Source organism: Canis aureus, chromosome X (assembly GCF_053574225.1).
Source record: "Canis aureus isolate CA01 chromosome X, VMU_Caureus_v.1.0, whole genome shotgun sequence".
NCBI lineage: Eukaryota > Metazoa > Chordata > Mammalia > Carnivora > Canidae > Canis > Canis aureus.
Genome location: NC_135649.1, coordinates 55183693 through 55210857, shown reverse-complemented (window position 1 = coordinate 55210857; position 27165 = coordinate 55183693). Strand labels below are relative to the sequence as shown.

The following is a 27165-nucleotide window of genomic DNA, read 5'->3' as shown; positions in this document are numbered from 1 at the left end:
AGTGGCCCCAAAGATATCACCCAAATAAAAGAGCAAAGAATGTAGCCAATAGCTTATGGATTAGAAAGATTTTGTGATGAATAAGAAAAATGAGTTCAGAAATTTAAAAAGACATACATAAAGGCTTTCAGCTATGGGATGAATAAGTCACAGGATTAAAGGACGGAACATAGGAAATATGGTCAGTGACATCATAATCATATATGGTGACAGATGGTAGCTTCATTTGTGATGAGCATAGTATAATATATAGAACTGTCAAATCACTGTGCTATACACCAGGGAGCCTGCTTCTCTGCCTATGTCTCTGCCTCTCTCTCTGTGTCTCTCATGAATAAATAAATAAAATCTTTTTAAAAAGAAAGCATAATAAACATTATGATGCACTGGGTTAAGAAGGAGACATAGATGAATGTTATACAAAGAGTTATACTTCAATTGACTCTAGTGGCAAAGATGTTTATTTTCAATGTAATATCTTTAAAACTGTTTTCAAATCTTATTTATCCTCCAAATAATGACCTTTTATAATTTTATTAAAGAAACTAATGTGAATTTAAAAATTATACATGAGGAGAGCCTGGGTGGCTCAGTTGGTTAAGCATCTGCTTTTGGCTCAAGTCATGATCCCAGGGTCCTGGAATCTAGCTCCACCACGAGCTCCCTGCTCAGTACGGAGCCTGCTTTTCCCTCTCCCTCTACAGCTCCCCCTGCTTATGCTCTCTCTCTGACAAATAAATCAAATCTTTAAAAATTTTAATAAAAATTATGTGAGAAAACTACTGCAATTTTTACTACTTTATAGAAGTAAATGGCAATTCTAGGTCTATGCATGATACTTGATAAACAAACATTACCCCAACACCATCAATTTTGTAGTGAGCTCTGTTGACATTTAAGTTATTTGAACACTATCTATTTATTCTTTCACATGTAGCCAATGTTTCTAGAGAATGTTGAGTTCTTGAATATTTGTTGAGGATTACAAAGGAAATATTAAAGTGTGCCTGTATAAAATAATATGGCGTATTTTGATATTGTTTTTATGGAAAACTTTAGTAATTTTTATGTGATTTAAATAGGAGTTCCTTTTTTTGCTATAAGATACATGTCCTTAATTTAAACTTTATAGTATAAGAATCACAGTAATTTCTTATTTATTTATATTTTTAGAGAGAGAAAGAGCATGCATGCATGAGCAGGTGAAGCAGGGGGTAAGGGCATAGACAGAGGGAGAGAATCCCAAGCAGGCTCTACACCCAGCACAGAGCCCAATGTGGGCCCAATCTCATGACTCTAAGATCATGACCTGAGCTGAAATCAATAGTCAGATGATTAACTGACTGAGCCATGCAAGTGCCTCAAGAATCCCTGTAATTTCTATTGTTCTAAATTACTAATTAAGATTTGTTTGGGTCATAAACATAAAAAATATATTTAAATACTCAATTATAGTTCAAAGTAAGCACTTATGTAAATTTAGATTTTTATATCATTATTGAATTTGTGTAAATACAAATGACATTTAAATCATTGTATTTAAATATATTAACTAATACATTTAATGTCAGAATATTTAATGTGAAGCCAATTTTCTTGGTAAAAGCAAATTTTAATTATATACTCACGTTATATATTAGTAAAATACATTATGTTACATATAAATGATATATGTAGTCATCTATAAAACAATATTTGATTGTATTAGTAATCATACCGATTAACATCCACTATAGGATCTCAAGGGAAAAGTAATGGGCTTATCTCCTTATTGCAAAAATCTAAAGCATTGTGCATGCTTAAAATATATCAATGATAAAAACCTTTAAATTTTAAGAAGCAATTGAAATTTAGGGACATATTTGGAGATGGACCTTATTTTGTGCCCTCCTCAAAACCTTTGTAATTATAATGAATGTATCTATTAAATTCAGAATTAGTATATAATAGTACATATAATACTTTATTTTTTTCAAACATTTATTTAAATTCTAGTTAGTTAACATATAATATTGATTTCAGGAGAGAGTATAGTGATTCATCACTTACATATATTATCCAGTGCTCAACAAAACAAGTGCTATCCTTAATATCCATCACCCATTTAGCCCATCCTCCCACCCACCTCCCCTCCACTAACCCTCAGTTTGTTCTCTATGGTTAAAATCCTCTTATGACTTGCTTCCCTCTTTTTTTCCCTTCCTCTATGTTCATCTGTATTGTTTCTAAATTCCACATGAGTGAAATCATATGGCATCTGTCTTTTACTGACTGACTTGTTTCATTTAGTATAATACACTAGCTCTGTCCATGTCCTTGCAAATGGCAAGATTTCATTCTTTTTGATAGCTGAGTAATAATCCATTGTATAAATATCTCAACGTCTTTATCCATTCATCAGTATGTGGGTGTTTGGGCTCTATCCATAATTTGTTTATTATTAATAATGCTGCTATAAACATTGGGGTGCATGTGCCCCTTCAAATCAGTATGTTTGTAACCTTTGGGTAAATACCTAGTAGTGCAATTGCTTTGAGTCAATATTTTTGTATTCTTTAGGTAAATACCTTGTAGTGCAATCGATAGGTCATAGGGTATTTCTATTTTTAACTTTTTGAGGAAATTCCACACTCTTTTCCAGAGTAGCTGCACCAGTTTGTATTCCCAAACACAGCATAAGAGGGTTCCCCTTTCTCCACATCGTCACTAATATTTGTTGCTTCCTGTGTTGTTAATTTTAACCATTCTGACCAGTGTGAGGTGGTATCTTATTGTGCTTTGGATTTATATTTCCCTGATGATGAGTGCTTTTGAGTATCTTGTCATGTGCCTGGTGGCCATCTGGATATCTTCTTAGGAAAAATGCCTACTTATGCACTCTGCCAATTTATTGACCAGATTATTTGGTGAGTGTTGAGTTTGATAATTTCTTTTTAAGAAAGGATTTTATTTATTTACTCATAGAGACACAGAGACAGAAGCAGAAACACAGGCAGAGGGAGCAGCAGGCTCCTGATGGGGAGCCCCATACGGGACTTGATCCCAGGATCCTGGGATCACACCCTGAGCCAAAGGCAGATGCTCAACCCCTGAGCCACCAAGGTATCCCTAATAATTTCTTTATTAATTTGGATACTAACACTTTATCATATATGTCATTTGCAAATATCATCTCCCACTTCATAGGATGACTTTTAGTTTTGTTGTTTCCTGTGCAGAAGGTTTTTATCTTGAAAAAGTCACAATAGTTCATTTTTGTTTTTGTTTCCATTGCCTACAGAGACATTTCTAGTAAGAAGTTGCGATAGCTGAAGATGAAGAGGTTGCTGCCTGAGTTCTCCTCTAGGATTTTGATAGTTTTCTTTTTTAAATGATTTTATTTATTTATTTGAAAGAGAGACAGTGAGCAAGAGAGAAAACATGAGCAGGGGCAGAGGGAAATGGAGAAGCAGATTCCCCTGTTGAGCAGGTTGGCTGACATAAGGTTCAATCCCAGGACCCTGGGATCATGACCCAAGCCAAAGTCAGAGCTTAACTGACTGAGACCCAGGCACCCCAATTTTGAGGTTTTCTGTTTGACATTTAGGTCTTTCATCCATTTTGAATTTATTTTTGTGTATAGTGTAGGAATCTGGTCGTTTCATTCTTCTGCTTGTGGCTGCTTCATTCTTCAGTTTTCCCAACAACATTTATTGAAGAGGCTGTCTTTTCTCCATTGGGTATTCTTTCATGCTTTGTCAAAGATTAGTTGATCATATAGTTGTGGGTCCATTTCTGGGTTCTCTATTCAATCCCATTGATATATGTGTCTATTTTTGTGCCAGTACCATAGTATCTTCAAGACTACAGCTTTGTATTTAGGTTCAAGTCCAGAGTGATGATTCATATTTGTGTTTCAAGTTTGCTTTGGCTATCTGGGGTCTCTAGTGGTGCTACACAAATTTTAGGATGGTTTGTTCTAACTCTGTGAAAAAATTTCATGGTCTTTTCTTAGGGATTACATTAAACGTGTAGATTGCTTGGGTAGTATACACATTTTAACATTATTTGTTCTTCCAATCCATGATTATGTAATGCTTTTCCATTTCTTTGTGTCCTCTTCAATTTATTTCATGAGAATTCCATCATCTAATCTTTTACCTCTTTGGTTTGGCTTATTTCTAAGTATCTAATGGTTTTTGGTGCAATTGCAAATGGGATCAATTCCTTGTTTTCTCTTTCCTTCTTCATTATTTGTGTATAGAAATGCAATAGATTTTTGTACATTGATTTTGTATCTTGTGGCTGCTAAATTCATTTATAAATTTTAGCAATATTTTAGTGGACTCTTTCAAGTTTTCTTTATAGAGTATCTTGTTGCCTGTAAATACTGACAGTTTGACTTCTTTCTTACTGATTTGGATGCCTTTTATTTCTATTTGTTTTCTGTTACTGTGACTAAGTCTTCCAGTACTATGTTAAATAATAACGGTGAGGGAGGACATCCCTATCTTTTCCTGAATGTAGAGGAAGAAATCTCAGTTTTTCCCCCATTGGGGATAACGTTAGCAGTGAGTTTTTCATATATGACCTGTATAATGTTGAGGTATGTTATCCCTTTCCTACTTTGTTGGAAGTTTTTATCAAGAATGCTTGCTGTATTTCATCAAATGCTTTTTCTGCTTCAATTGAGGGGATCATACAATTCTTACACTTTTGTTTATTAATGTTGTATATCATATTGATTGATTTGCAAATATATAACCACCCCTGCAGCCCAGGAATAAATCCCACTTGATCATGTTGAATGGTTTGTTTAATGTACTGCTGGATTTGATTTGCTTTGTATCTTGTTGAGAATTTTTGCATCCATGTTCATCCATGATGTTGGCCAGTAATTCTTCTTTTTAGTGGGGTCTTTGTATGGGTTTGGAATCAAGGCAATACTGGCCTTATATGATGAGTTTGGAAATTTTCCTTCAATTTCTAATTTTTGCAACAGTTTGAGAAGAAGAAGTGTTACCTCTTCTTTAAATGTCTGGTAGAATTCCACTGGGAGGCCATATGACCTTGAACTTTTGTTTTTTGGGGGACATTTTTGATTATTGATTCAATTTCTTTGCTGGTTATTCATCTGTTCAAATTTTCTATTTTTTCCTGTTTCAATTTTGGTAGTTTGTATGTTCTAGGAATTTATCCATTTCTTCCAGATAGCCCAATTTGTTGGCATATAATTTTTTATACTATTTTCTTACAATTATTTGTATTTCTTTGTTGTGAGTTGCAATCTCTCTCCTTTCATTCTTGATTTTAATTATTTGAGTCTTTGTCTTTTCATTTTGATATGTCTGGCTAGAAATTTATAAATTTTATTCTTTCAAAGAATCAGCTCTTAGTTTCCCTGATCTGTTCTACTGGGTTTTTTGTTTGTTTCTATATAATTTGTTTCTGCTCTGATCTTTATCATTTCCTTTCTTCTGCTTGCTTTAGGCTTTATTTGCTGTTCCTTTTCTAAGTCATTTAGGAGTATGTTTAGGTTGTGCATTTGAGACTTTTCTTGCTTCTTGAGGTAGTCCTACAGCTATATATTTCCCTCTAATGACTGCCTTTGACACATCCCAGAAATTCTGGACTATCATGTCTTCATTTTCATTTGCTTCCATATATTTTTAATCTCTTCTTTAATTTCCTGGTTAACCTATTCAGTAGTCATTAGGATATTCTTTTTAAAGATTTTATTTATTTATTCATGAGAAACACGGAGAGAAGCAGAGACATAGGCAGAGGGAGAAGCAGACTCCATGTAGGGAGGCTGATGTGGGATTTGATCCCAGGACCCTGGGATCATGGCCTGAGCCAAAAGCAGATGCTCAACCACTGAGCCACCCAGATGCCTCTAGGATATTCTTTAACCTCCATGTATTTGTGGTCTTTCCAAATGTTTTCTTGTGGTTGAATTCAAGTATCATAGCATTGTGCTCTGAAAGTATGCGTGGTATGATCACAAACTTTTTGTACTTGTTGAGGCCTGATTTGTGAACCAGCATGTGATCTATTCTGGAGAATATTCCATGTGCATTCAGAACATTGTGTATTCTGCTGATTTAGTATGAAACATTCTGAACATACCTGTTAAGTCCATGTGGTCCAATGTGTCATTCAAAGCCATTGTTTCCTTGTTCATTTTCTACTTAGATGATCTGTCCATTGCTGTGAGTTGTTAAGTCCCCTACCATGATTTTATCATTAGCAATGAGTTTGTTTCTGTTTGTAATTAATTAATTCATATTTTCCATGCTCCCGCATTGAGGGTACAAAGATTTACAATTGTTAGTTGTTGTTGTTGGATAGACCCCTTAATTATGATATAGTACCTTTCTTCATCTCTTGTTACAGTCTTTGGTTTAAAAATCTAATTTGTTTGAAATATGTATGGCTTCTCTGGCTTTCTTTTCATGTCCATTAATATGATAGAAGGTTCTCCATCCACTCACTTTCAATCTGGAGGTGTCTTTAGGTCTAAAATGTGTCTCTTGAGGACAGCATGTAGATGGATCTTTTTTTTATTATCAATTCTGATAGCCTATGTCTTTTGATTAGTCCATTTTCATACAGAGTGGTTATTGATAGATATGAATTTAGTGCATTGTATTACCTGTAAAATCATTTCTGGAGATTTTTCTCTTCGTTTTTAGTCTTGTTTTGCTCCTTTTTTCCCTCTGAAAGAGTCCCCTTTAATATTTCTTTTAGAGGTAGTTTAGTGGTGATGAATTCCCTTATCTTTCCTTTTCTGGGAAACTGTCTCTCCTTTTTTTTCTGAGTGGCAGCCTTGATGGATAAAATGTTCTTATTTGCATATATTTCCCAGTCAATATGTTGAACATATCATTGCCAATCTCTTCTGCCCTTACAGATTTCTGTGGAGACAACTGCTATAACCTTTCTTTGCTTTCCCTTGTAGGTTGATGATTTTTTTCCCTTACTGATTTCAGGATTATCTCTGTATTTTGCAAATTTATGATATGTCTTGGTGTTGGGTGACATTTGTTAATTTTTATGGGAGTACTCCATGCCTTATGAATTTGGATGTTTGTTTCCTTCTGCAGACTAGGGAAGTTTTCAGCTATGATTTCATCCTATAAACCATCTGCTGCTTTTCCCTGTCTTTTCTTGGATTTCTTTGATACTAACGTTATTATATTTTATGGAGTCACTGAGTTCCCTATGTTTACATTCATGGTCTAATATTTTTCTTTTCCTCTTCTTTTCAGCTTCATTATGTTCCCTAATTTTATCTTCTACACCACTTACTCATTCTCTGCTTCTTCCATACTGTACAAATTATATCCATTTGGTTTTGCATCTTGATTTATAGCTTTTTTATTTCAACCTTACTAGGTTTTAGGTCTTTTATTTCTGTAGTAAAAAGTATCTCTGGATTCTTCTATGCTTTTCTCAAACCCAGCTATTATCCTTATAATTCTTGTTTTAAGTTCTAGTCAAGCATATTATATCTATTTTGATTTGATCCCTGACCATGACCTCTTCTTATTCTCTCTTTTGGGATGAATTCCTCCATCTTGTCATTTTATTTTGGTTTCTGTCTTTTGTGTGTTAAGAAAGCCTGTGCCTGGGGATCTCTGGGTGGCTCAGCGGTTTAGCGACTGCCTTTGGCCCAGGGCGCGATCCTGGAGTCCCGGGATCGAGTCCCACGTCGGGCTCCCGGCATGGAGCCTGCTTCTCCCTCCTCCTGTGTCTCTGCCTCTCTCTCTCTCTCTGTGTCTATCATAAATAAATAAATCTTTAAAAAAAAAAAAAAAGAAAGCCTGTGCCTGGTCCTATATGCACTAAAGCTGAAGCTCTGTAGCACTCTATGATCAGTAGACCTGTGTGTGCAAGGTTTGTGCTCGTTCTCTGATGGAGGGGCCTGCAGCTGATCTGGCTCTCAGTCACACTTACCTCAGTAAAAAAGGCACGTGCAGAGTGCATGCGAGCATCTAGAGCTTCCACTGTGTTCTGTGCTACTCACTAAAGCCCATTCATTCTGATAGGAGGGGTGAAAATGGCTTCATCCCCCTCTCTTCCCTGGAGATGGGAGTCTTCACCCACTGCTATTCAAGAAGCCTTCAAAAAAAGAGCAAAATCCCTCCTCTCTTATGTCTCAGGCTTCTGTCAGATCCCTGCCTTCACCCTTTCTGTGTCAACACTATCTACCTTCTGGCAGTGGTACCATGCTCCTGTGTTGTATCTCATGCCTGGGTTTTACAACTCCAAATTTTAAGGACCCAGCATGACATGGACCTACACTGATCCTCTGGGGTAGGGCCTCCTCAGGCTGTGGCTGATACTGGTTTGTCCCAAAAAAGCAATTGCATGACTGCACAGGGGTTTGGAGTTTATGGCAAAGCACAGGAAAAAAACATTATCCAGGATAGCTGTCCTCAGCAGGTGTCTCTACTTGTATGATAATGAATGGGGGAGCTTAATAGTGCCTGCTGGCTCTTTTGTCCCTGAAAGGCAGTGTTCCCTCTCCCAAATACACTTCAAGAAGGGGAACTGTATCTCTCCCAGCATGTTCCTCTGCCTCTTCCCTTCTTCTCCACAGAAGCAATACTATACTTGTCAGGCTTGACACTGGTGATGGTGCTGACTTTTAAAGCTTCAGATTTTCAGCTCTGCTGTTTGTAAAATTTTGCAATAATCATCCTTTCTTCTTTTCCCAGTCAGTGGTTTTGGTGAAGTATTTTTCTTGTGCAATACCTTGTATGATGCTTTATCTCCCCCCATCTCTCTCTGTCTCTCTCTGTCTCTCTGTCTCTCTCTCTCTTTCTCCCTACCTATCTCTCCTCTCTCCCTGATCAGGGCTCTCTCCCCTCTGCAGCACGTGGGATTCTTTTCTCCCCCAAATCACATCACTGCACCTTCTACCTTTAATGATGCTGCCTCTTTTCTCCCTTTAGTTGTGCAGTTTGGTCTCTCAGTCTTCAGGTCAATTTCATGGGTGTTTAGAATGATTTGGTAGATATCTAGTTATGTTCTAGAGAAACAAAAGCATAAGGTCCTCTTAGATCTCTGCCATCTTAACTCATCCTCTGTATATTAGAGAGGGAAATGGTTTCAGTTTTTCATCATTTCATGTCATGAGTGTGTGCCTCTTCAGAATTAGTATTGAAAATTTTATGCAGAGTCTGCTTATGGCCCTGAATTTTAAACAAAATTTTATCAATATTTGATTGTAATGGTTTGTAAATCAATTTTTATTTTTCAGCTTAAGAGCTAAACAACTCCCAGGATATGTTTTTAAAATGTGTTTGTTTTCTTTTTCATTGTTGTCATCTCATCTGTTTTGCTTCCTTCATTCATACCTCTTGACCCTTAGAAATAAGTCAAGATCCATTTTATTTTTTTTCTGATTTTTTAATTACCAAATTAGAAAATATTTTGAGAACTAATATTTAGACCACATTAAAATTGCAGTCTTAAAAATGAAAGCAAGCACATTACCTCTCTGCCTAAAGCTGCCTTTCTTTTTCACACTATTTTATTTGAACATTCTATGTTTATGTATTACCAGAGTTGATTATTAATTCCAACAATAAATTAGAATATTGTGTCTGTGTGATAATTATCACTGAAGTATAATCATTTTTTGAAGAGCGGAGTGTTATAGAATTTTATTTCAAAGACTGATTCTACCCAAAGTGTCTTGCGAAAGCACTGTTTTTTTTAAATATACATATACTTCAGCTAGTGTTATCATTCAGTTGCACTTCTTATGGATGAAATGTTTTGTATTAAAAAAATTAATGTGCTATGTATATGCCAATGGCACTTAAAGTAGGCAATGCTCTTCATTAATCATTATATTTGTATAGAGATATTGCTTTCACCTTCACTTTTTCTATCTCTGACCTATTCCTTCTCTCTAAGCATTTCATCTTGGGTTTCATAATATTACAGAATTGCAGGGATCTTGTCTCATGGTGTCAAAGAACGAATTTCATGAACAACAAAGGGTGAAGTGAAGTGAAGTGAAAGTTTATTAAGCAAAAGTGAGAACAGAAAGGAGAGAAAAGAGCTCTTTAGAGTGAGGGATCCTAAGTGGGTTGCCACTGTAGGCTTTTAGTGGCAGTCTTTTGTTGAGAACTGACTAGGAAGCTTGTGACCTTGAGATTCTTGTGCCATCTTGATTTGGATAGGACTATTGATAATATCCTTATTGGCTTACTTCTTCTTTGAGGTCTGGTCATTTTCTGTGATTACAATGTAGCTGACAAAAAAAAAAAATACTCCTTAACGTTCAGGGCCAGGTGATCTGGTTTGTTCCCTTAACTCTAGTTTTGCACACCTCAGCATTTCCCTACAATAGGGAATTCTGTGAACCTGGTCATGTAGCCTTCTCTGTGCTTATTCAGGACAGTCAGGGGCCTCCTATCTCTCCCTGCCTATAACCTAAGCTTTTCCTTACTCAATAATATTCTAATTTTATTCAAAACCAATTTTTAAAGAGGTTCAAAATATTGATCTTTAAAGTTTTTATATTTATTTATTTATTTTAAAGATTTTATTTATTTATTCATGAAAAAAGAGAGAGATAGGCACAGACACAGGCAGAGGGAGAAGCAGGCTCCATGCAGGGAGCCTGACATGGGACTCAATTCCGGGTCTCCAGGATCACCCAGAGGCGGCGCTAAACCGCTGAGCCACCCGGGCTGCCCAAAAGTTTTTCATATTTATATACATATTATTAAATACATCAAGAAATCATTTTTACTGTTGATCTTAAAATTTTAACAAGAATAATTTTGATAATTGTCCAGGTCAACATATATCCAAGTGTCTATAAACATATAATTATTTTATTTAAAAATTGACTTTTGGGGGGAGGAGCAAGATGGCGGAAGAGTAGGGTCTCCAAATCACCTGTCTCCACCAAACTACCTAGAAAACCTTCAAATTATCCTGAAAATCTATGAATTCGGCCTGAGAATTAAAGAGAGACCAGCTGGAATGCAACAGTGAGAAGAGTTCGCGCTTCTATCAAGGTAGGAAGACGGGGAAAAAGAAATAAAGAAACAAAGGCCTCCAAGGGGGAGGGGCCCGCGAGGAGCCGGGCTGAGGCCGGGGCGAGTGTCCCCAGGACAGGAGAGCCCCGTCCCGGAGACGCAGGAGCTGCACCGACCTTCCCGGGCGGAAAGGGTCTCACGGGGAGGTGGAGCAGGACCCCAGGAGGGCGGGGATGCCCTCGGGCTCCCGGGGACACTAACAGACACCTGCGCGCCAGGAGAGTGCGCCGAGCTCCCTAAGGGCTGCAGCGCGCACGGCGGGACCCGGAGCAGCTCGGAGGGGCTCAGCCGGCGGCTCCGCGGAGGGGGCTGCGGGGCGGGAGCAGCTTGGGGGGCTCGGGGGCGGCTTCGCGGAGGGGGCTGCGGGGCGGGAGCAGCTCGGAGGGGCTCGGGCGGGGGCTCCGCGGAGGGGGCTGCGGGGCCCCGGGAGCAGCTCGGAGGGGCTCGGGCAGAGGAAGAGGCTCCGTGCGGAGGGGGCTGCGCGGTTCCAGGAGCAGCTCGGGGGCTCGGGCGGCGGCTCCGCGGAGGGGGCTGCGCGGCCCGGAAGCGCGAATCCACCAGCGCAGGCTCCGGAGCACAGGGCGCCGGGACACAGCCCAGGATCCGGCCTCCCCCGGGACAGGCAGAGGCCGGGAGGGCCCAGGACAGCGAGGACGCTCCTGCCCCAGCTGAGCAGATCAGCGGCCCCGCCCCAGAGCCTCCAGGCCCTGCAGACGGAGTTCCTGCCGGAGCTGAATCCAGGTTTCCAGAGCTGCCCCGCCACTGGGGCTGTTCCTCCTGCGGCCTCACGGGGTAAACAACCCCCACTGAGCCCTGCACCAGGCGGGGGCACAGCAGCTCCCCCAACTGCTAACACCTGAAAATCAGCACAGCAGGCCCCTCCCCCAGAACACCAGCTAGACGGACAACTTCCAGGGGAAGCCAAGGGACTTAAAGTACACAGAATCAGAAGATACTCCCCGGTGGTTCTTTTTTTTCTTTTTTTTTTTTGTTTTGCTTTTTGATTTGTTTCCTTCCCCCACCCCCTTTTTTTTTCTCCTTTCCTTTTCTTTCTCTTTTTCTTCTTTTTTTTTTCCTTTTTTTTTCTTCCCTTTTTTTTCTCTTTCTCTTTTCTTTCCTTCTTTCTCTCCTCTCTTTTTCTCTTTTTCCCAATACAACTTGCTTTTGGCCACTCTGCACTGAGCAAAATGACTAGAAGGAAAACCTCACCTCAAAAGAAAGAATCAGAAACAGTCCTCTCTCCCACAGAGTTACAAAATCTGGATTACAATTCAATGTCAGAAAGCCAATTCAGAAGCACTATTATACAGCTCCTGGTGGCTCTAGAAAAAAGTATAAAGGACTCAAGAGACTTCATGACTGCAGAATTTAGAGCTAATCAGGCAGAAATTAAAAATCAATTGAATGAGATGCAATCCAACTAGAAGTCCTAACGACGAGGGTTAACGAGGTGGAAGAACGAGTGAGTGACATAGAAGACAAGTTGATAGCAAAGAGGGAAACTGAGGAAAAAAGAGATAAACAATTAAAAGACCATGAGGATAGATTAAGGGAAATAAACGACAGCCTGAGGAAGAAAAACCTACGTTTAATTGGGGTTCCCGAGGGCGCCGAAAGGGACAGAGGGCCAGAATATGTATTTGAACAAATCATAGATGAAAACTTTCCTAACCTGGGAAGGGAAACAGGCATTCAGATCCAGGAAATAGAGAGATCCCCCCCTAAAATCAATAAAAACCGTTCAACACCTCGACATTTAATAGTGAAGCTTGCAAATTCCAAAGATAAAGAGAAGATCCTTAAAGCAGCAAGAGACAAGAAATCCCTGACTTTTATGGGGAGGAGTATTAGGGTAACAGAAGACCTCTCCACAGAGACCTGGCAGGCCAGAAAGGGCTGACAGGATATATTCAGGGTCCTAAATGAGAAGAACATGCAACCAAGAATACTTTATCCAGCAAGGCTCTCATTCAAAATGGAAGGAGAGATAAAGAGCTTCCAAGACAGACAGCAACTAAAAGAATATGTGACCTCCAAACCAGCTCTGCAAGAAATTTTAAGGGGGACTCTTAAAATTCCCCTTTAAGAAGAAGTTCAGTGGAACAGTCCACAAAAACAAGGACTGAATAGATAACATGATGACACTAAACTCATATCTCTCAATACTAACTGAATGTGAACGGGCTTAATGACCCCATCAAAAGGCGCAGGGTTTCAGACTGGATAAAAAAGCAGGACCCATCTATTTGCTGTCTACAAGAGACTCATTTTAGACAGAAGGACACCTACAGCCTGAAAATAAAAGGTTGGAGAACCATTTACCATCCAAATGGTCCTCAAAAGAAAGCAGGGGTAGCCATCCTTATATCAGATAAACTAAAATTTACCCCAAAGACTGTAGTGAGAGATGAAGAGGGACACTATATCATACTTAAAGGATCTAGTCAACAAGAGGACTTAACACTCCTCAATATATATGCCCCAAATGTGGGAGCTGCCAAATATATTAATCAATTATTAACCAAAGTGAAGAAATACTTAGATAATAATACACTTATACTTGGTGACTTCAATCTAGCTCTTTCTATACTCGATAGGTCTTCTAAGCACAAGATCTCCAAAGACGAGAGCTTTAAATGATACACTGGACCAGATGGATTTCACAGATATCTACAGAACTTTACATCCAAACTCAACTGAATACACATTCTTCTCAAGTGCACATGGAACTTTCTCCAGAATAGACCACATATTGGGTCACAAATCGGGTCTGAACCGATACCAAAAGATTGGGATTGTCCCCTGCATATTCTCAGACCATAATGCCTTGAATTTAGAACTAAATCACAACAAGAAGTTTGGAAGGACCTCAAACACGTGGAGGTTAAGGACCATCCTGCTAAAAGATAAAAGGGCCAACCAGGAAATTAAGGAAGAATTAAAAGATTCCTGGAAACTAATGAGAATGAAGATACAACCGTTCAAAATCTTTGGGATGCAGCAAAAGCAGTCCTGAGGGGGAAATACATCGCAATACAAGCATCCATTCAAAAACTGGAAAGAACTCAAATACAAAAGCTAACCTTACACATAAAGGAGCTAGAGAAAAAACAGCAAATAGATCCTACACCCAAGAGAAGAAGGGAGTTAATAAAGATTCGAGCAGAACTCAACGAAATCGAGACCAGAAGAACTGTGGAACAGATCAACAAAACCAGGAGTTGGTTCTTTGAAAGAATTAACAAGATAGATAAACCATTAGCCAGCCTTATTAAAAAGAAAAGAGAGAAGACTCAAATTAATAAAATCATGAATGAGAAAGGAGAGATCACTACCAACACCAAGGAAATACAAACGATTTTAAAAACATATTATGAACAGCTATACGCCAATAAATTAGGCAATCTAGAAGAAATGGACGCATTCCTGGAAAGCCACAAACTACCAAAACTGGAACAGGAAAAATAGAAAACCTGAACAGGCCAATAACCAGGGAGGAAATTGAAGCAGTCATCAAAAACCTCCCAAGACACAAGAGTCCAGGGCCAGATGGCTTCCCAGGGGAATTTTATCAAACGTTTAAAGAAGAAACCATACCTATTCTCCTAAAGCTGTTTGGAAAGATAGAAAGAGATGGAGTACTTCCAAATTCGTTCTATGAGGCCAGCATCACCTTAATTCCAAAACCAGACAAAGACCGCACCAAAAAGGAGATTTACAGACCAATATCCCTGATGAACATGGATGCAAAAATTCTCATCAAGATACTGGCTAATAGGATCCAACAGTACATTAAAAAAATTATTTACCATGACCAAGTAGGATTTATCCCTGGGACACAAGGCTGGTTCAACACCCGTAAAACAATCAATGTGATTCATCATATCAGCAAGAGAAAAACCAAGAACCATATGATCCTCTCATTGGATGCAGAGAAAGCATTTGACAAAATACAGCATCCATTCCTGATCAAAACTCTTCAGAGTGTAGGGATAGAGGGAACATTCCTCGACATCTTAAAAGCCATCTATGAAAAGCCCACAGCAAATATCATTCTCAATGGGGAAGCACTGGGAGCCTTTCCCCTAAGATCAGGAACAAGACAGGGATGTCCACTCTCATCACTGCTGTTCAACATAGTACTGGAAGTCCTAGCCTCAGCAATCAAACAACAAAAAGACATTAAAGGCATTCAAATTGGCAAAGAAAAAGTCAAACTCTCCCTCTTCGCCGATGACATGATACTCTACATAGAAAACCCAAAAGTCTCCACCCCAAGATTGCTGGAACTCATACAGCACTTCGGTAGCATGGCAGGATACAAAATCAATGCCCAGAAGTCAGTGGCATTTCTATACACTAACAATGAGACTGAAGAAAGAGAAATTAAGGAGTCAATCCCATTTACAATTGCACCCAAAAGCATAAGATACCTAGGAATAAACCTAACCAAAGATGTAAAGGATCTATACCCTCAAAACTATAGAACACTTCTGAAAGAAATTGAAGAAGACACAAAGAGATGGAAAAATATTCCATGCTCATGGATTGGAAGAATTAATATTGTGAAAATGTCAATGTTACCCCGGGCAATATACACGTTTAATGCAATCCCTATCAAAATACCATGGACTTTCTTCAGAGAGTTAGAACAAATAATTTTAAGATTTGTGTGGAATCAGAAAAGACCTCGAATAGCCAGGGGAATTTTAAAAAAGAAAACCATATCTGGGGGCATCACAATGCCAGATTTCAGGTTGTACTACAAAGCTGTGGTCATCAAGACAGTGTGGTACTGGCACAAAAACAGACACATAGATCAGTGGAACAGAATAGAGAATCCAGAAGTGGACCCTGAACTTTATGGGCAACTAATATTCGATAAAGGAGGAAAGACTATCCATTGGAAGAAAGACAGTCTCTTCAATAAATGGTGCTGGGAAAATTGGACATCCACATGCAGAAGAATGAAACTAGACCACTCTCTTTCACCATACACAAAGATAAACTCAAAATGGATGAAAGATCTAAAGGTGAGACAAGATTCCATCAAAATCCTAGAGAAGAACACAGGCAACACCCTTTTTGAACTCGGCCATAGTAACTTCTTGCAAGATACATCCACGAAGGCAAAAGAAACAAAAGCAAAAATGAACTATTGGGACTTCATCAAGATAAGAAGCTTTTGCACAGCAAAGGATACAGTCAACAAAACTCAAAGACAACCTACAGAATGGGAGAAGATATTCGCAAATGACATATCAGATAAAGGGCTAGTTTCCAAGATCTATAAAGAACTTATGAAACTCAACAGGAAAGAAACAAACAATCCAATCATGAAATAGGCAAAAGACATGAACAGAAATCTCACAGAGGAAGACATAGACATGGCCAACATGCACATGAGAAAATGCTCTGCATCACTTGCCATCAGGGAAATACAAATCAAAACCACAATGAGATACCACCTCACACCAGTGAGAATTTGGAAAATTAACAAGACAGGAAACAACCAATGTTGGAGAGGATGCGGAGAAAAGGGAACCCTCATACACTGTTGGTGGGAATGTGAACTGGTGCAGCCACTCTGGAAAACTGTGTGGAGGTTCCTCAAACAGTTAAAAATATACCTGTCCTACGACCCAGCAATTGCACTGTTGGGGATTTACCCCAAAGAGACAAATGCAATGAAACGCTGGGACACCTGCACCCCGATGTTTATAGCAGTAATGGCCACGATAGCCAAACTGTGGAAGGAGCCTCGGTGTCCAACGAAAGATGAATGGATAAAGAAGATGTGGTTTATGTATACAATGGAATATTACTCAGCTATTAGAAATGACAAATACCCACCATTTGCTTCAATGTGGATGGAACTGGAGGGTATTATGCTGAGTGAAGTAAGTCAGTCGGAGAAGGACAAACATTATATGTTCTCATTCATTTGGGGAATATAAATAATAGTGAAAGGGAATATAAGGGAAGGGGGAAGAAATGTGTGGGAAATATCAGAAAGGGAGACAGAACGTAAAGACTGCTAACTCTGGGAAACGAACTAGGGGTGGTAGAATGGGAGGAGGGTTGGGGGTGTGAGTGAATGGGTGACGGGCACTGGGGGTTATTCTGTATGTTAGTAAATTGAACACCAATAAAAAATAAATTAGAAAAAATAAATAAAAATTGACTTTTGAATCGGAGAAGGACAAACAGTGTATGTTCTCATTCATTTGGGGAATATAAATAATAGTGGAAGGGAATATAAGGGAAGGGAGAAGAAATGTGTGGGAAATATCAGAAAGGGAGACAGAACATAAAGACTCCTAACTCTGGGAAACGAATTAGGGGTGGTGGAAGGGGAGTAGGGCGGGGGTTGGGGGTGAATGGGTGACGGGCACTGAGGGGGACACTTGGGATGAGCACTGGGTGTTATTCTCTATGTTGGTAAATTGAACACCAATAAAAATTATTTTATTAAGAAATAAATAAATAAATAAATAAATAAATAAATAAATAAATAAATAAATAAAAAATAAAAATTGACTTTTGGGCAGCTCTGGTGGCTCAGCGGTTTAGCGGCGTCTTTGGCCTAGGGCGTGATTCTGGAGACCCAGGATAGAGTCCCACGTCAGGCTTCCTGTGTAGAGCCTGCTTCTCACTCTTCTTGTGCCTCTGTGTGTGTGTATCATGAATAAATAAAGTCTTTTAAAATTTAAATAGATAAAAATTAAAAAAAATAAAAATCGACTTTTTAAAATTATCCCCAGATCAAGCATGATCTTAACGTTTTCAAGGAAGTCCATAATGCAAAGCCTAAATTTATTTTCCTGGGAAATAATGATAATGATCTCTAATCCCTAGCACTCTAATTGTGAGAAATAAATTGTAGTTGTGAAAATAGCTGTATTATAGATAAAGTGTCTTAATCAAGTTAAGAATACATCTATTGGGTCATCCTCATATTAGTGTCTGTTGATTTTTGTTTCTTCCTATTACTTTTTTTTTCTGCATTGGAGCACATTTGGAGGCAGAGTAATCTGTTAAGTCAAAACCAATGTTCTTCTTTATATTCCATTTCCTGTAGGAGGTTCCATGAGAAAATTTCAATAGAGAACTCTACTTTGCTATCACTGGCAATAAAACTAGAAAATCCACTGAGTTCTTACAAAATTTTGAGTTCAAAAATATATTCCCTTTAGAGAATGGACTAATCACTACTGAAGAGGCAAGCAAATAGCATAGGCTTGGTCTGATTTTAAGGAAAAGAAAACATTATAAGAGACAGATTTTATGAGTTATCCGTTTTCTACCTTATCTATCTCAGTTGTCACATTCTTTACCAAGTGAAGTTGAAAGTACATTGCAATACATTACAATTTATATTTGTTTAGTTAAATTAATATAACATATTGTGAATAAGACAAATAAATAAATAAGACAAATAAATAAATAAATTTATTGTTTTTAACTTTATTAAACTCTTTTTCTAGCTTTCATTCCTGGACTAAAGAAAGGTACAGTATAAAACAATATAAACCATAATCATGTATATTTCATTTTAAAAACAAATTGCTGATTTGTGTTTGTTTTAAGAAGTCTTAGCCTTTTCATTTCTCATAAACATTGCGATTTCAACTGTTTCAAACACATTTTTAGTATGTTTAACATGAACTGATATTTTAAAAAGGTATTCAGTCAGTTTGGTATCTTGTATAACTGAAACTTGATGTTTTTTCCAAGTTATATGTAATTAATATTTAGATAGAAAACTTAACATGACCTTATAGTCATTTTTGACTTAATGTAATTACTTTTAAATTACCTCCAGATTTAATTATTCATTTTTATTCTTTTACAGTTTAAGCATATTCAATATTTTGTCTGAGGAGGCATTCAAGATACAATTCTACTTTTCTATATTTTTTATTCAAATTAGATTATAAATTGCATATATTGTTTACATACCTAACAAAATAATCCATTTACATGCTTTGTGAACTTGTAAATAATATGCATTTTCTTTGCCAAATTATAATGTCTGATTACATGTGAATCTGTATAAGTTAAGGTTAACAGAAAACAAATTTCTTTAATTATGGAGCTTATACAATTAGTTCAAATGCATATTGTTTTATTGTGCCAATAAAGTTTTCAAATGCCCCAGAATATTTTGAATGCTCCAAAACTATTTGCAGTCTGTGTATACACACCTATATCTTTATTATCTACATATTTGAGGATGGACCTGACATGTTGTTCTATTGTTATTTAAAACAATAATTTATTTCACTTCATATGCTTTTATCTCAAAATGTAATTTACAGTCCTTTGATATTTTGGCCAAGTAGAAATTATATTCAAAAAATAAATTTTCCTTAAATCAGTCAGAAAAATCTCAATTGTTATGTAAAGAACCTCACCACTGATCTTTAATTTTGACACACCATCTATACTAGCAGCATGCTCTTTGTGTGTGTGTGTGTGTGTGTGTTTTAAATGTTATTAATGCTTTAGCCTTTTTATATTGTGGTCAACATTTCTTGTGTGAGGTTGAGTACGTAATGTTTATAGGGTCATTCAGGTGAAAGTGCATGAATTGCATGTGTTTTCATTTTGTATCTTTCCTTCCCATTAGTTTTTAGGAATCTTCTGATAAATGCTATTGAGGAATAATAACTATCTAATAGTTGTGGGAACTTGTTTGTGGTTGTGAAAAAAGTGAAGGTGTTATTAGTATGAAAGTATAATTAGGATACAATGCTATATTATTTTGAGGCATATAAGAGAGTGATTCAATAATTATATATAATACTCAGTGCTTACCATGGTAAGTATAGTCACTACCTTTTCCTATACAATGGCATTACAATATTATTGATTATATTCTCTATGTTGTACTTTTCATCTCTGTGACATATTAATTTTACAAATGGAAGTTTGTATATCTTAATCCCATTTATCTACTATTCCCATCCTCCCATTCACCTTCCCTCTGGCAACTACCAGTTTGTCTTCTGTATTTAAGAGTATGTTTTTGTGATTTTTTTTTGTTTTGTTTTTAGATTTAACATATAAGTGAAATCATATAGTATTTCTCATTCTCTGACTTAGTTCCCTTGGCATAATACTTTCTAGGTCCATCCATGTTGTTGCAGATTGCAACATCTCATTCTTTTTCATGGCTAAGTAATATTTGGTTGTATACATATACCACATCTTCCTTATCTCTTTATTTATTGAGAGACACGTAGGTTGATAACATATCATGCCTATTATAAATAATGCTAAAATAAAGAGGGGTGCATATATCTTTTCAAATTAGTGTTTTTGTTTTCTTTGGTTAAATACCCGGTAGTGGGATGACTGGATCATATGGCATTTCTACATTTAATTTTTTGAAGAACATACATAGTGTTTTCCACAGTGGCTGCACCAGTTTGCATTTTCACCAACAGTGCACAAGTGTTTCTTTTTATCTACATCCTCACCTGCACTAGTTGTTTCTTGTGTTTTCTTATTTTATCCACTGTGACAAGGTGCAAAGCGGTATCTTACTGTGTACCAATTTTCATTCCCACCAACAGTGCACAAGGGTTCACTTTTCCCTGCATCCTCATCAACATTTATCATTTTTTTTGGTCTTTTTAATACTAGTCATTCTGACTGGCATGAGGTAATATCTCATTGTGATTTTGATTGGGATTTTCCTGATCATTAGCAATGTGGAGCATCTTTTCATGTGTCTGTTGGCAAACTGTATGTCTTCTTTGAAAATATATCTATTCAGGTCCTCTGCTCATTTTTTAATCTGGTTGTTTTTGGTGTTGAATTGTATAGATTCTTTATATATTTTGGATGTTAACCCTTTATTAGATACATCATTTACAAATATCTTCTCCCATTCAGTGGCTTGCCTTTTCATTTGGTTGACAGTTTCCTTCACTCTGCAAGACCTTTTTGTTTTGGTGTTGTGCTAATACTTTAATTTGCTTTTGTTTTCTTAACCTGAGGAGATACCTCCACAAAAATGTTGCTGGGGTCTATTTCTGAGAGATTGTTGCCTACATTTTCTTTTAGGACTTTCATGGTATCAAGTCTCATATTTAGGTTTTTAATCTAGTTTGCATTTTTTTGTATATGGTGTAATAAGTGCTCCAGTTTCATTCTTTTGCATGTAGTTGTCCCGTTTTCCCAGAGCAATTTATTGACAAGACTGTCTTTTCCCCCATTGAATCTTCTTCCCTGTTTTGTCATAGATTGAATGGTCATATATATGTGGGTTTATTTCTAGGATTTCTATCCTATTTTATTGATCTGTGTGCCTATTTTTGTACTAGTGTTTTGATTACTGTAGCTTTGAAGTGTGTCTTGAAATATGGGATTGTGATAACTCCAGCCTTGTTCTTTGTCAAGATTGTTTTTGGTGTTTTATACAAATTTTAGGATTTTTTTTTAAAGTAAGTTGGGGATCTTTTTTTTTAAAGATTTTATTTATTTATTCATGAGAGACACAGAAGAGAGAGAGGCAGAGACACAGGCAGAGAGAGAAGCAGGCTCCATGCAGGGAGCCCAACATGGGACTCAATCCTGGGTCTCCAGGACCACACCCTGGGCTGAAGGTGGTGCTAAACCGCTGAGCCACCTGGGCTGCCCAAAATTTAGGATTATTTGTACTAGTTTTGTGAAAAATGTTATCGGTAATATGATAATGATTACAATGAATCTGTAGATTGCTCTGGGTAGTATGGCCATTTTGACAATACTGATTTTTCTAACCCATGAGTATGGTGTGAATTTTCATTTCTTTGTGTTGTCTTCAATTACTTTCATCAATATCTTAACAGTTTTCAGAGCATAAGTCTTTAACTTCCTTGGTTAAATTTGTTCCTAGCTATTTTTTGGTGCAATTTCAAATGTGATTATATTCTTAATTTCTCATTGTGCTACTTCATTATTAGTGTATGGAAATGCAAAATATTTCTGCATGTAAATTTTATATCCTATAACTTTACTGAATTCATTAATCAGTTTGAATAGTTTTTTTTTTTTGGTGGAATCTGGGCTTATATATATAAAATCCTATATCATGTATCATGTCATCTGCAAATAGCAGTGGTTTTACTTTTTCCTTGCCAATTTGGATGCTTTTTAATTTCTTGTTCTTGTCTGATCACTATAGCTATGACTTCCAGTACTATATTGAATAGAGTGCTGAGAGTGGCATCTTTGTCTTGTTCCAGATCTTAGAATAAAAGCTTTCAGTATTTCACCATTGAGCATGATGTTACCTGTGGGTTTTTAAAATATGACCTTTTTAATATTCATATGTACTCCCTCTGAATCTACTTTGTTGAACAAATGTATTTTGTTATGTGTGTTTTCCACAATTATTGAGATGATCATATGGTTTTTATCTTTCCCCTTTTAATGTAATATATCCTCTTAACTGATGTGTCAATATTGAATTACTTTTCATCTCTGGAATCAATTCCACTTGATTATGGTAAAAGGGCCTTTTCATGCATGTTAAATGTGATTTCCTAATATTTGGTAAGAGCTTTTTGCATCTATGTTCATCAGAGATATTGGCCCATAGTTCTCTTTTTCTATTGTGTCTTTATCTGCGTTTGGTATCCAGATAATGGCCTCGTAGAATAATTTGGAAGTTTTCCTTCCTCTTCTAATTTCTGGAATAGTTTGAGAAGAAAAAAAATATTAACTCTTCTTTAAATGTTGTGTAGAATTTATCTGTGAGGCCATCTCATCCTGAACTCTTATTTGTTGGGAGTTTTTTTTGATTAATCATTCAATTTCATTACTCATGATCAGTCTGTCCAAATTTTCAATTTCTTCCTGATTCAGTTTTGGAAGATTTTATGTTTCTAGGAATTTATCCATGGCTTCTAGGTTGCCCAATTTATTCTCTTATATCCTTCATATTTCTGTGATCTCACTTGTTATTTATCCTCCTTGATTTCTGATTGATTTATTTGAGCCTTCTCTCCTTTTCCTGATGAGTCTGACTAAAGATTTATCAGTTCATTTATCTTTTCAAAGAGCCAGCTCTTGGTTTCATTGATCTTTTCTATTGTTTTTTAGTCTTTCTTTCATTTATTTTCACTATAATTTTTATTATTTTCTCACTTTTAGTAGCTTTGGGATTTGTTCTTTTTCTAGCACTTTTAGGTGTAAAATTGTTTATTTGATATTTTTTCCTGTTTCTTGAGTTAGGTATGTATTGCTATAAACTTCCTTCCTAGAACTGTATTTGCTGCATTCCAAAGATCTTGAACTGTTGTGCTTCCCTTTTCACTTGTCCATGTATTTTTTTATTTCCTCTGATTTTTTCATTGACCCATTGTTTGTTTAGCCTTCATGTGTATACTTTTTTCTTGTTTTTTTTTTTTGTAATTCATTTCTAGTTTCATACTGTTGTGGTCAGAAAAAATGCTTGATATAATTTTAATCTTAAATGTGGGGCAGCCCGGGTGGCTCAGCAGTTTAGCACGCCTTCAGCCCAGGGTGTGATCCTGGAGTCCCAGGATCGAGTTCTGCGTTGGGCTCCCTGCATGGAGCCCACTTCTCCCTCTGCCTGTGTCTCTACATCTCTCTCTCTCTCTCTCTCTCTCTCTGTGTCTCTCATTAATAAATAAATGAAATCTTTAAAAAAAATCTTAAGTGTGAAGACTTGTTTTGTGACCTAACATGTAACCTATCCTGAAGAATGTTCCATAAGAACTTGAATAGAATGTCTGCTGGTTTTGCACAGAATGTTCTGTATATATATCTATTAGGCTGATCTAGTCTAATGTGTCATTCAAAGCTAATTTACTTGTTGACTTTGTATCTGGATAATCTATCCATTGATGTAAGTAGGGTGTTAAAGTTTCCTACTATGATTGTATTACTGTCAATTTCCTTCTTTATGTCTACTAATATTTACTTTATGTGTTCAGGTGCTCCAATTTTGGTTGTATAGATATTTATAATTGTATCCTCTTGCTAGATTGATTTTTTTTTACTATTATGTACTACTTTTCTTTATCTCTTGCTATAGTCTTGGTTTTAACATCTGTTTTGTTTAATATAAGTATTGCTACCACAGCTTTGTTCTTGTTTTTATTTGTTTGTTTTGCTTCCATTTGCATGGTACATATTTTTCTATCCCTTCACTTTCAGTATATATGGATTAGGGTTGAAGTTAGTCTTTTGTAGGCAACATTTAGATAAGTCTTTTTTTAATAAAAATTCATTAATTAATATTTTATCCATTCGGTCACCTTATGTCTCTTGATTAGAGATTTTAGTCCGTTTACATTTAAATTAATTATTGATAGGTATGTACTCATTGCCATTTTGTTGTTTTCTATTTGTTTTTCATAGTTCTGTTGTTTCCTCTCTTGCTGTCTTTGATGTGGTTTGATGATTTTCTTTAGTGTTATGCTTGGTTTCCTTTTTCTTTATTGATTTTGGTTCTATTAAAAGTTTTTGATTTGTGGTTATCATCATGTTCATATATAATATCTTAAGCATATAGCAGTCCATATTAAGTATGTTCACTTAAGTTCAAACCCATCTAAAAGCATTCAACTTTTATTTCCCTCTATATTTTATGTGTGTGATATCTTATTTTACATTTTTTAAAAAAGTTTATGTATCCCTTGCCTAATTTTGGTAGATGTAATTTATTTTAACTACTTTTTTGTGTTAACCTCTATACTGGCTTTACAAGTGATTAACCTACTATATTTTCTATATATTTGCTTTTACCTCTGATTTTTTCCCTTTTATAACTTATTTCTAGTTATGGCCTTTTCTTTACACTTAAAGAATCCACTTTAAAATTTCTTCTGAGGCTTGTTTAAAGGTGAAAAGTAACTTTTGCTCGGGAAACTTTTCTGCTTCTTCTATTCTAAATGTTAACATTGCTGGGTGGAGCATTCTTGGTTGCATTTTTTTTTCTTACATGCCACTATATTCTGGCCAGCAGTTTCTTCTGAAAAATTAGCTGATAGCCTCATGGGGTTTTTCTTTTAAGATTTTTTTTTCTTTTCCTGCTTTTAAAATTCTCCTTGTCTTTACTTTTTGCTATTTGAATTACTATATGTTTTGGTGTGGTCTTCCTTCAGTTTATATTGCTAAGGTAAATCTTTGCTTCCTAGACTTGGATGTCTGTTTTCTTACTCAATTTAAAGAGATTTTCAGGGATTCCTGGGTGGCACAGCGGTTTAGCGCCTGCTTTTGGCCGAGGGCATGATCCTGGAGACCCAGGATCGAGTACCACGTCGGGCTCCAGGTGCATGGAGCCTGCTTCTCCCTCTGCCTGTGCCTCTGCCTCTCTCTCTCGCTCTCTCTCTGACTATCATAAAAAAGAGGTTTTCAGTTATTATTATTATTATTTTTTAAAATAAATTTATTTTTTATTGGTGTTCAATTTACCAACATACAGAATAACACCCAGTGCTCATCCCGTCAAGTGCCCCCCTCAGTGCCCATCACCCATTCACCGCCACTCCCCGCCCTCCTTCCCTTTCACCACCCCTAGTTTGTTTCCCACAGTTAGGAGTCTTTATGTTCTGCCTCCCTTTCTGATATTTCCCACACATTTCTTCCCTTCCCTTATATTCCCTTTCATTATTATTTATTTTCCCCAAATGAATGAGAACATACAATGTTTGTCCTTCTAAGATTGACTTACTTCACTCAGCATAATACCCTCCAGTTCCATCCACGTTGAAGCAAATGGTGGGTATTTGTCGTTTCTAATGGCTGAGTAATATTCCATTGTATACGTAAACCACATCTTCTTTATCCACTCATCTTTCGATGGACACTGAGGCTCCCTATATAATTTGGCTATTGTGGCCATTGCTGCTAGAAACATCGGGGTGCAGGTGTCCCGACGTTTCATTGCATCTGAATCTTGGGGGTAAATCCCCAAGAGTGCAATTGCTGGGTCTAGGGCAGGTCTATTTTTAACTCTTTGAGGAACCTCCACACAGTTTTCCAGAGTGGCTGCACCAGTTCACATTCCCACCAAAAGTGTAAGAGGGTTCCCTTTTCTCCGCATCCTCTCCAACATTTGTGGTTTCCTGCCTTGTTAATGTTCCCCATTCTCACTGGTGTGAGGTGGTATCTCATTGTGGTTTTGATTTGTATTTCCCTGATGGCAAGTGATGCAGAGCATTTTCTCATGTGCATGTTGGCCATGTCTATGTCTTCCTCTGTGAGATTTCTGTTCATGTCTTTTGCCCATTTCAAGATTGGATTGTTTGTTTCTCTGCTGTTGAGTTTCATAAGTTCTTTATAGATCTTGGAAACTAGCCCTTTATCTGATACATCATTTGCAAAATCTTCTCCCATTCTGTAGGTTGTCTTTTAGTTTTGCTGACTGTATCCTTTGCTGTGCAAAAGCTTCTTATCTTGATGAAGTCCCAATAGTTCATTTTTGCTTTTGTTTCTTTTACCTTCATGGATCTTGCAGCAAGTTACTGTGGCTGAGTTCAAAAAGGGTTTTGCCTCTGTTCTCCTCTAGGATTTTGATGGAATCTTGTCTCACCTTTAGATCTTTCATCCATTTTGAGTTTATCTTTGTGTATGGTGAAAGAGAGTGGTCTAGTTTCATGCTTCTGCATGTGGTTGTCCAATTTTCCCAGCACCATTTATTGAAGAGACTGTCTTTCTTCCAATGGATAGTCTTTCCTCCTTTATCGAATATTAGTTGCCCATAAAGTTGAGGGTCCACTTCTGGGTTCTCTATTCTGTTCCTTTGATCTATGTGTCTGTTTTTGTGCCAGACCACACTGTCTTGATGACCACAACTTTGTAGTACAACCTGAAATCTGGCATTGTGATGCCCCCAGATATGGTTTTCTTTTTTAAAATTCCCCTGGCAATTCGGGGTCTTTTCTGATTCCACACAAATCTTAAAATAATTTGTTCTAACTCTCTGAAGAAAGTCCATGGTATTTTGATAGGGATTGCATTAAACGTGTATATTGCCCTGGGTAACATTGACATTTTCACACTATTAATTCTGCCAATCCATGAGCATGGAATATTTTTCCATCTCTTTGTGTCTTTCTCAATTTCTTTCAGAAGTGTTCCATAGTTTTTAGGGTAT

General features: G+C 37.0%; 1 protein-coding gene across 3 annotated transcripts in view; it reads left to right on the top strand.

The window, feature by feature from the left end:
* PCDH11X (protocadherin 11 X-linked) overlaps nt 1-27165 on the top strand; it is a 475627-nt gene that overhangs the window by 358665 nt on the left and 89797 nt on the right. Inside the window, exon 7 of one of the 3 annotated variants that reach the window (XM_077890194.1) lies at nt 18533-18646. The exons of the other annotated variants lie outside the window; for them this stretch is intronic. Within the exon in view, the coding sequence (XP_077746320.1) occupies nt 18533-18567 (35 nt within the window). The 3' untranslated portion in view covers nt 18568-18646. Of the gene's footprint in view, nt 1-18532; nt 18647-27165 lie in introns of those variants that run through there. 3 annotated transcript variants of the gene reach the window in all.